Raw genomic sequence first — 11,100 nt, 5'->3', positions numbered from 1 at the left:
TTTGATGCTTTTACTAATGTCAATTGTAAGTGATGTGCAAAACAATGAATGTAGTAAGCATATGAGCAATCATTCAAGTTCAAAGCTTGTAATCCATTATACATACCTCGCATGTTGCTTGCTCCATCATATTCTTGCCCTAGAATATTTTGTATATCTAAGCAATGTTGAGATAACAAATAATATATCCCCTTCTTTAGAGTCAAAGCTGCAATGTCAATAACATGAAGAAGCCCCAAAAAAAACATTCTTTCACAAAGCCTTTTGTATCAACATATCTAAAAACCACAACCATTTGCTCTTTCATGGATTCATCACGAGCTTCATCAACCATTATGCAAAACTTTACATTACCAATTTCTTCACGAATTGCCTTCTTCACTTTGGCTGAGTAAACATGTACTTCTATGAACTGTATATGATGGCTTAGATTGATTTTATTTGATATTAAAGCAGTATTTGTAGTTTGTGGGCAAGAAGAGAAATTGAAATTGAGGCATGTACATTCATTCATTTTACAGGTTTCGAAAATAATGATTAGTATGTGTACATGCTATTACTGTTAGAGCCTTAAGTTGGACATATCTTAGCTAATGTTGGTGTTAGGTTCTAAGACTATAAGAACTAATGTATTAGAACTTCAATTTGTAATATATTGGCAAACCATGATCAAAACATAGTCTAGGTTTAGGCTTGCTCAAAGTATGTTTAACTGTAAAATTGGAATCGAGTGATTGCAGGATTTATTGGTCAAAATCTACGAGGTTCGATCTATCGAAAATTAGATTTGATCGATCGAAACTCGTGTAGATTTAATTTTCTGCAGAATTTCCAATTCAGCCCAAGCCCATATGACATGTAGGGTTAAGTGTTTTACTTCAATTATAAAAGAAAAAACCCTAGCTATGTTTTAAGAGTCTTTTTGGAGAGTTGTGTGTTGAATCTTTTGTGAGATCTAGAGGTATTTACCTTCATACTCATGCAAAGAGTTTTCAAGATCAAGATTTGTGTTAAGACCTTGATGATCTCTTCAGTTGCTGTATAAAGAACTTTAAAGAAGATCTGAAACCTTTGAGTGGAGTCTCAAAGTTACAAGTAGGAGAACTTATGGTTGCTGCAGATCAAAGAAAGAAGTAGTTCGTGGACTCGGAGCTGTCACATGGTCGTGGTAGTATATTTTCTACGCGAAGTAGCACTAGGATGTTAGTGGTCTAAGTTCTATTGTAAAAACTTTGATTCCTTCATAGTTGATTTGTTTTATCTTGAGGATAGCTAGGTTAAATTCTTCCTAGGTTTTTTTCTGGTTAGGTTTTCTTGGGTTATCATATCGTTGTGTTCTTTATATTTCTGATTTATTTACATGATATGATTTTAATGTGTTAACCTATAATTGAATAATTTATCTAAGTAATCATTTGGCTAAATAACTAAGTTAAATAACTTGTGTTAAGGGATCTAAAAACGTACAGTCGGCTTGCCTGCCTAAGAATACATCAATTAAGTGTTGTTGTATTTAATGATACAATACTCGTTGATGTACTATAATACTTAGCCAATAGCTTTTCTTAAATATTAAGGTAATTAGCATTGTAGTAGGATTATTTTTTTTTTCCTTTGATGTTCAATGGATCATATTGAGACAAACAAATTTAATTCTATGCTAAACTTAATCGAATAAACTCATATTGAGTTCATGCCTAAGGCAGACTTGGCAATGTATGAAGAAAATTGAGGAATGTCTTGATTTGATTAAATGTGTAAGGTTGAAATTTATCAACCATCTTGTTGGCTTTATTCCGTGCCAATTTGCTTGTAATTTAGCACTTAGTAACCCTGTATTTAGGTGGGATTATTGTAAAGGTAGTGTGTGAGAAGATGTGAAGAAAAGCTCAAGTATGTGTAAGAAAGCAGAGTTTTGCGGTTAGGATTTGCGGCTTACTCGCGACTGGCAAGCCGCCAAATGCTGGCACGTGAGATGCACACAGGGGAGCTGAAGGGTCGTGTCAGCTGTCGCACTATAGGACAAAAGTCCTAGGCTGGCTAGGCCATTTCGTCGCGACTTGAACTCGCGACTTGGACAAGCCGCGAGGTCAAGCCGCCAACCAGCTCTGTTTGGCAAAAACTGTCTCTTTGTATTCCAAACACACACTACTATATATAGACCCTTATACCCACTAAATTGGTAGAGCTTCCAGAGAGAATTTTTGGGAGAAACCCTAGAGACAAACAAGATTGATTCATCCATAATCTTTACCTTAGAGTCTCTATAAATTTCTCTACTCTCTTCCTCTCCATTGTTACATCCTTGAGAGGTCATTGACCAAATCCTTTTCTCATTACACCCACGTCTGTGAGAAGGTTCATTTGGTGCTAAGGGAAGTAGTTTGGAAGGAACCAATGATTATTGGTTGATGCTATGGGCTATAGCGGAATCCGGTAAGTTAAAGAAGAAATAGGTTCGGCGCAACCTCGTTGGAGCAAGAAGCTTGGAGGGCTTAGGTACATTGGGTAGTTTAGGCTTGGAGGGTCTTTTGCTGTTCATATATCCCAACTACATTCTTTAGTGGATTATTTACCGCTTGGAGGGTGGCGGAGAGATTTTACGTCGAGGGCTTCGGTTTCCTCTTCGATAACACGTCGTGTGTTGTCCGTGTGTTTATATCTTCCTTCCCTTTATTTTTGCCATTTATTTTCTGTTGTGGATGTGTTTATATTTGGCTTAGATTGTTTATCAATTCTGTGTTTGGCTTATGTTCATATTCCGCACATTAATTGTTTGATAATAAGTTTGAATTGATAATTTGTAATTTGGGGTCTAAACGTTCAAGGGTGTTTTAGACACATATTGAACATTCAAAATGAAAGTTTTGTTTTAGCTGAGTGAATGTAAGATTTCTGCAAATGCAATCTGAAATTTGTTGCAGAAGTTTTGGGTTTAGGGAAATCAGATTTCTTTTTGGAAATTCATATCAGGTTCTATGATATTAAATATGCATAGAATTGGGGATGGTGAGGGAAAAGTGGTAGGGATTGGGTATGGAGTGGTGTTTATGAGTTTCTTGGGGCTGGAAGATGAAGAACTAGATTATGAATATCAGAATTTTAGATCTTTATGAAATGGAAAGGTGAAAGAATTACGTTATTTTGATGGTGGACTTAATTATTTATTTTTGCAGCTACTCGTACTCCTTACTGTATTTCTTCAAGGCCTAAAGAAGAGTCCTATTCTTCATTAGATTGATAAGAAATTCCATACTTAAGAGGATAAAGACTTTGTATATAATTAGCCTTTTCAATATAGTCATAGAAGTATAACTGTATCTGTATGTACTCCTCAAACATATGCTTTAATCTAACTTTTACTTTTCAACTTGCATTACTTTTGTAAATTAAAGGGTTTTATCTCTGACCCGAAGTAGAGCACATGGGAATTGTTAGTCAATATATAAAACTAAAGCAGTAATACCCAACAGGTATGAAGGATCTGCGTAAAACTAGGAAGCAATATAGTTTAGTGCAACTTCTGCCATCCATATCAAGTGCTATTAATTCCTCCACTACAGGCGGTGGGTTAGAATGCACCAAGTTTTGCAAGAGCATCGGTGCAACGGTTTGCTTCATGATAAATGTGATCAAATCAAGCCTATGGTTTCTTTTAGTTTAAAGGCTATTATGCTACATTTATTTCCCTTTAAAAAAAAAAAAATCTTACCATTCAACCATTATTACTATAGTATATTGCAGTTGGGGTTCAACAAGAAGTTCAATTTAGAAAATATTTCCATTATATATATTAGTATAATGAAAATGCTAGTTAAAATTGAAATTGAGTCTTGATCATCAGGTAATGCTTGATTTTGCTTTGTCAGTACCTTGATTTGGGAACAAGACTTGAACAAAGATATAGAAGTTATTCGTTTATTGTTTTCGCTGTTAATGTAATTTGGAAATTTAGAATTTGATGAAATATTAAAAAATTATATAAAAATCATGATGCCAATCCATTTTGCAGTTCAGAATTTGAATCTTACATCGTTTATGTTATTTCTTTTAATTTTAAGTCTGTCTCTAAGAGAGGTTGTTATTTTTTCCTCTTAACTTTCCTACAATTTTTTTTGTGTATATTAATTCTGACTGAGCCGTGTTTGGATTTGGTTGGTCAAGTAAAGCTCTTTTTTTTTTTTTTTTTTCAATAAAGCTTTCTAGACTTGGCTTATTAATTTTATATATGGTTTTTTTGTTTTTTGGGGATTTGAGAGTAGACCCAGAAATAGCTACAGTTCAGTTTACATCATCGTCAGTTTCAACGAGGAACTTGCCTTCGTTTTAGGGGCTTCAACTATCAACAGTGAAAGTTGGTCCTTCAGTGGAGCATTTGGGAGTAGGGAGTGGTCTCTCTCAGGGGGCACTTAGGGGTCTGGTTGCTTCCAAGGTAGTATTTTCATCCTTGTTTCCATTTCTCAAAGTTATCAGTGTTTGTTATTGAAGTTTGTTGTATTGTAGTATATGGGGATTTTGATTGTTGTGAATTATGTGTTGGTATGTGGCTGGTTTGGGTACTTTGGGATGGGATTCTCTATAGTTTGTATGATGGTATTGGTTTTTTATTTCTAACCTCTACTTTTGTGGCTGCATTGATGAGTTCCTCTGCTTTATTAATTGTATATGGACGGTTACATTTATGTTATTAACTAAGAGATTTGAAAAAAAAAATAAGCCAATGGCAAATTTAATTGCATATGGTCTTATTTTCCATAATGCTTCATTTGTTTGTGAAAACACACGTGAAAAAAGAAAAGGGAAACTTGGAATTGTATGAAAGGTGGGGGCTTAAAAAGTACCACTGTATGATCTAGACTCATCATGATTGTTTCCTATATACAGGGTTTTGCCAATATTTGTTAAGTTTGGTTTTCTGTTTTTGTTTTTGGTAATATATGCCATAGCTTGTTAACAAAATAATATGTTTTTTACTGTTACATCAATGCTTTGTTGTCTAGTGTCCATTAATTTCCTTTTTCTTCCTCTTTTATGACATTATATTTAATTGGTTCTTCTTAATGCTAATCAATTACATGTTGATTTTATCTTGGGATATTTCTTCAAAAAAATTTTGGCCGTTTCTTCTTATTTGTCCAACTTGGGTAGTTGGTACCTGCAATTGTGGGTTGCCTTGAATTTGCACTTAATTAGCTCTTTTGAATTTTGTCATATCCTTTGTTGCCTTTTGACACATGAGGACTATATGTGCAGCAATGGTTCTCATGACATTGACACACAAAATCAAGATGGGAAGCTAATACATCTTTAGGCAGAAGGCCACGAGCTGGGTTCTCCGACTCTTTTTCATCTCATGGTAAATTATCTGTCTTTATTTGTCATTTAGATATCATGATTTATGAGTATTTGAACTTAAGGATCATCTGTAATGGTACTAAAGCAAGTGTTAAATTCCATAGACATGGAGGGGGGCATGTATGAGTCCTCTCCAAGAGGGGTTCTTGAGGGTAGCTCAAGAAGCTTAGAATCTGAAACAGCTTCTCCCGGGGCCAGTACTTCTGACTCAGAAGGTAACCAAGATCCAGGAGCCTCTACACGCTGGAATGGCTTCTTTCATATGCTGAAGAAAGGACCGAATGTGCGCTTTCAGAAATGGAAAAGTGTCCCAAAACTCGCTAGGAGGAAAAGCAGAAGAATTAGAGTGGAAATGGTTCCGGCGCACTCAGGCCTTCTATAGATGGTGCACTTTGCTACTTCAAATCTTGCTGGAAGAATTTCACACTCTCAGAGCTCGAAGCTGCAACCAACAACTTCAGCCATGGTCAGTAGTTACTTTCTTCAGATATTAATTTACATTTTGAATGTGAAGATTAACCTTTTTACTGTACTGATGTTGATTAAAAGGAAGAATGTTTTTCTTCTGCCATTTTAATGCTATATTTGTAGTCTGATAGAAAATTTCTGTTTGTCTTTTATGAAGATAATTTAATTGGGGAGGGAGGCTATGCTAAAGTTTACAAGGGCGCATTGGAAGATGGGCAGCTGGTTGCGATTAAACGACTGACAAGAGGAACTCAAGAAGAAATGACTGCCGACTTCTTGTCCGAGCTTGGGGTTATAGTCCATGTGGAGTTAATGTCACTATTGTTTTGCCAAGAAATTTTTGAAAAAGAAAGAAACAGTTTTGGCTTTTTGAAAGGAGAATAATTTAAAAGGCATTGGATTTGAAGTATTTTTATTTCCCTTTATTTTTCTTTTCTCTCAGCAACCAAACAAAGTACAAACAGTTTTTCAAAATCGAGTAAAAAAGAAAAAAAGAATCTGGAGCTCTATAGTGATGTTTTAAGGACCTATAGTGACGTTTTAAGGACCTATAGTGGTGTTTTGTAACTCGATCTCCATGAAGTTGAGTTACATGCAATTTTTTTTCCTTTTTTTCTTTTTTTACCTATAACTCGACTTTATGGACATCGAGTTACAAAACGCTATTATAGGTCCTCAAAACGTCATTATAAATTCTTTAAAAATGTCACTATATGGCTTAACTCGATTTTGAGAAAATTGAATTTCAAAAGAGGGACATTTCTCTAATTAGTTTGAAAAAGATGGCAAAATGTTAGATTGTTTTTCTGAAAGGGGCAAAGGCCAATTCTTTCCTTATAAATTCTATACATGAGACTTATGAATTGATATGTCATCAATCATAAAAAATTAGTAATCTAAAACTGTTATTTATTATGTTGTTGAAGTAATACTAATTACATTCATTATCATATTAATTCAAAGTCATATTTATTATGTCCTGTCACCGACTCAATCTAATATATATGATTATGAGGCTTAAGGTAAATCGGAAGACCATCAACTGGAACAGGTGATAGTTTACAAGTAATCTTTTCATCCGAAATTGCTTTCTCCCACTTGAATCTTGTCACCACATTATGCATAAAAACTAGTATTTCTAATCGAGCATACTCCCTCCCAGGGCAAATTCTAGGTCCTCCTCCAAATGGTACAAATGTGTAAGGTGCTGGACCATTACTTTCAAATCTTGAAGGATCAAATTTCTCAGGATTCGAAAAGTATTTAGGATTTTTGTGTGTTGAATGTGGAGTCCAATGTGCCTATAAAAACATGGAATCGGAGCATCAATAATCATTATTTAAACATAGAAAATTTCTATATAATTTGGCTTATGTACTGGTACGTGTCACATACCTTCCACCCTTTAGGAATAGTAAATCCTGCATAGGTGAAGTCCGTTATAGCCTCTCTAAATGTTCCTGAAGAAGGCGGTATTAGCCTCATTGCCTCACGCGCCACATTCCAAGAGTACTTCATTTTCTTAATGTCATCCCCATTAGTTATAGCCTCTCTAAATGTTCCTGAAGAAGGCGGTATTAGCCTCATTGCCTCACGCGCCACATTCCAAGAGTACTTCATTTTCTTAATGTCATCCCCATTCAACAAATCATTCGGACCCTTAGATCTTGCAACTTCCATTTGCTCTGTTTAACAATATGACCTCATTTTCGTTAGATTAATCTTTCAAAATCGCATTTATGAGGTATGTCTCGTGTCAAGAGCTACATACAGTATACTAAATGAATTTTTTGTATTTTTCTTAATTACTAGCTACAGGTGGCCGCTAAAAGATTGGGCCACTATATAGTTGATTAACATCCTCGAGAGGTTTTGCATCTACAACGTGTGTGTATTGATAATGTTACACACTTCCCTCTTTAATAATTTTTGTTAGATACGTATTTTAACAAATCTACTACAGAATTACATTTTTCTATTTAGGGTCCATTTGAATATAACTTATTTTGCTAAAAACAAAAAATACTATAGCAAAATAATTTTTAAATGGGTAAATAGTATCGTGGGACCCATTTTTAAAATTTTTTTGAATAAAGTCATTGTGGGTCCCGTAAATAGTGCATGAATAATGAGTTCAAATCTTCTGTCTCACTTTTCCTACTTCATTCTATACTCCACCAATAAATACTTGTCACGTGTTCAACTAATTAATTAAATACTACTATTAATTAATAACTATAGTATTAATAAGTCAATAATGATAGTAATTAATTAATTAGGTGAATGTGTGGCAAGTATTTATTGGTGTAATATAGAGTGAAGTAAGAAAAGTTGGACAAAATATTTGGACTCATGAAAAATGCGTAAACAATGTGAACAGTAACTTTGTCCCACTGAAATGTGTGCTGTAAAAAAAAAAAAAAAAAACGCTGGAAATGTAGACGTGGGTAGAAATAATTTCTACCCAAACGCACACTTAGTTTCCATACTTGCAAAACTCATTATCATCATAAATCAATAATTATCTTATTTACAACAATTTAGAATTCTAAGTCATTGTAATTTAAAATTATACACAAAACTTGAGATATAAATCGAATAGTAAATAATATTTAAGTAATATGAAATTTGATATGCATTTTAAACATAACATTATGAGAGAATTACACCGATTATATATATATATATATATAAAATGTTCTCTAAATTGAAATTGTTGTTAATCTACGATATACTATATTAAATGGTAGATTATACGCTTATGATGAAGATCTTTTGAAGCGAAAGAAGTCTAGCATAATAGTGTTTTAACGGAAAGAAGACATAGGCCCATAATAGGTCGAGAAGAAGTACCTTTTAAGACCTCATTGTAAACAAGAGGGAAGTCTGCTAGATACTTCAACACGAATGTGATAGCAGAACTAGTGGTATCATGTCCAGCAAGAAGTAAGCCCACAATGTTGCTAGAAATTAACAAGTCGTTCATTACTGATCTGCCGTTCTCATCTAATGCAAGAAGCGTGTGAGTTATAAAGTCACGAGCAACCGTCGCATTATTCTCTGATAGTAGCTCTTTCTTCCTCTGTTGGATTACTTCTAAAAGCTCCTGGTGAATTACTTTGCCTGCTTTAATGGCGCGGTTAAAGTTTGTGCCTGGGATATTTATAGGCACAGACGTTAAACCATCTACGATAAGGGCAAAGGGATCAGCAAACGTTGTCACATGGTTGGGATCTGTGATACTCATAAACAACCTACAAGCCAGTGCAAAGGTATACTTCATTGAAAGCGGCAAAGCCTTGACTTGTTTGTAAGGAGACCAATCTGTCTCCAAGTGTTTCTTTGCCATGGAGTCCATGATAGGTATGAAATATTGAAGAGTTTCTGGCATGAGAAATTCAACCACAGCCCTCCTTATTATGATAGAATCTTCAGGGGAAAAGTTTTCAAGAGATTCTGGAAGGAGAACTTTTCGGAAGAAAGGCGGCAACCAAGAGATGACATATTTGTTCTCATTGGAGAACAGAAACTTGTTTCCCGAAGCACCACAAAACACAGCCATGTTCTCACAAAACAGTGAGGTTTTGAAGAGTTCCTGCGAGTATTTGCTCATTCTGTCGTTAATGAACATCTCTGGTGTGCCTCTTTTCCCAGCCATGCCAAATTCCAATGTTTCCCCAATCACAGGCCATCCCTTTTTACCTGGTGGAAACTTGGCACCAGTTGATTTTTGTTTATAGTTGAGAAAGATGAGTGAGAAGGAAATACAAAGGAGTACAAGGTGCAGCAGGTTTGAGAAGAAATCCATACCAACTTCCACACCCTCTTGCCTGCACAAATGAGCAAGACCTAATTCTCCAAGTTAGAAAGGAGGTTAGCTAGAGCCTGAACAATATCAAACAAACCTATCACAATAAGCATAAAACTTGAGATTATGTATGTGTTTGGATTCAAGTTTGCGTTTCTGGGTTTACAAGTTTTGCGTTTTTTTTTTTTTTTCCTTAGCGCATGAACACTAACATCACATGGATTCATTGTGCAGGAGACAAAATGCACTGTTCACTCACTATTCACGGGTCTCACAACACTATTCACACATTTAAAAATTATTTTGCTACATTATTTTCAATTTTCAGTTTTTAGTTTTTAGTTTCAGTAAAAATAAGTTGTATTCAAACAGACCTTACATCTAGCTACAAAGTAAGAATTGCCAAATAAGCACTAAAGTAGGCAAGCATAGTATTTAGCCTCATAAATAATATTTTTCACTTCCAAAGTTTCTCAACCAATTCATTCACAAGGCATAGGCTCCAATTTATAAAATTAACCCATTCAATATGATCTCCTTAATACTAAATCTTAACAATTTATGAGTAGCTTCTATAAGATTTACACATCATCAAGAGACCCATGAAACCAAAATCACAATATTCTCCAACACAAACCATTTAAATATTTTACTAGCTCCAAATAACTCAATAAAAATTATACTCACCATCTATTTCACATTAAAGAGCCAAAACCCCAAAATCTTCACCACGTTAGATAGCCACCATTGTAAAAACTATAAACTCGCACATCAAATAATTCCACCAACAAAACACTCATACATATAAACGCATGAATATCACTACCGAAACTCATAAATCACATGGATATCATTACCAAAGCTTAGATAAAAAAAAAAAAAGCATTTAACAAAGCATATAAACCCACCAAAAATATTGGAAATTTTTACTTTAAATAGTAGAGATGAGTGAGCCTTACCTTTTTCTTATGAAATTTTCCGGTGATTTTGCCCAAAAAAATGGTGGTGGAAGCAGTGAGGAGGGATACTGGTGGGAGAGTAAGGGAGTAGTAGAGAGGAGTGTATGTGAGGAAATGAAAAGAAAAGAAAGATGTAAAAGACCCTTAATTGACAGGCCAAATAAGGAAAGATATTTGTGAGTGTTTGGTGAGGAGACAACGGGTAGGTGGCTACTTCAAAATCTGATCCCTTTGGTTTTTTTTTTTTTTTTTTTTTTTTTTTTTTTTTTTTTTTTTTTGCGTTACATAAATTATATATTATTTTTGAGTCCAAATCTTTTGTTCACTTTTTTGCTTCATTCTATACACCATTTAATCAATTAGGTAAACACGTGACAAGTATTTATTGTGGAGTATAGAGTGGAACAAGAAGAATGAGATAGAAAATTTGGACTCATTATTTTCTACTCAGGAAATAAGTTGACCCTGTTGTTTTCCCTTGTAATTATATTACAAGCCGAGAGGCAAAAT

The 11,100-nt window shown here is 34.5% G+C and overlaps 1 protein-coding gene and 1 long non-coding RNA gene across 2 annotated transcripts; one reads left to right on the top strand and one right to left on the bottom strand.

The window, feature by feature from the left end:
- Positions 1-5,219: 5,219 nt before the first annotated feature.
- LOC136070290 (uncharacterized) lies at positions 5,220-6,232 on the top strand. Its single transcript, XR_010631570.1, has 3 exons — positions 5,220-5,356; positions 5,460-5,821; positions 5,981-6,232. It is a non-coding gene; the product is annotated as an uncharacterized LOC136070290 (long non-coding RNA).
- A 559-nt stretch (positions 6,233-6,791) lies between these two features.
- On the bottom strand, positions 6,792-10,673 carry LOC111984387 (beta-amyrin 28-monooxygenase). The gene is made up of 5 exons (XM_065780045.1): positions 10,591-10,673; positions 8,677-9,653; positions 7,414-7,508; positions 7,219-7,311; positions 6,792-7,124 (listed from the first exon to the last, which is right to left on the bottom strand). Exons 2-5 carry the CDS (start codon positions 9,629-9,631, stop codon positions 6,819-6,821), a joined length of 1,449 nt encoding a protein of 482 aa, XP_065636117.1. The 5' UTR covers positions 9,632-9,653; positions 10,591-10,673; the 3' UTR covers positions 6,792-6,818.
- Between the last annotated feature and the right edge of the window lie 427 nt (positions 10,674-11,100).

Source organism: Quercus suber, unplaced genomic scaffold, assembly GCF_002906115.3.
Source record: "Quercus suber isolate HL8 unplaced genomic scaffold, Cork oak 2.0 scaffold_224, whole genome shotgun sequence".
In the NCBI taxonomy this organism is placed as follows: Eukaryota; Viridiplantae; Streptophyta; class Magnoliopsida; order Fagales; family Fagaceae; genus Quercus; species Quercus suber.
The sequence above is the reverse complement of the archived record's forward strand: the minus strand, read 5'-3'. Positions and strand labels throughout refer to the sequence as shown.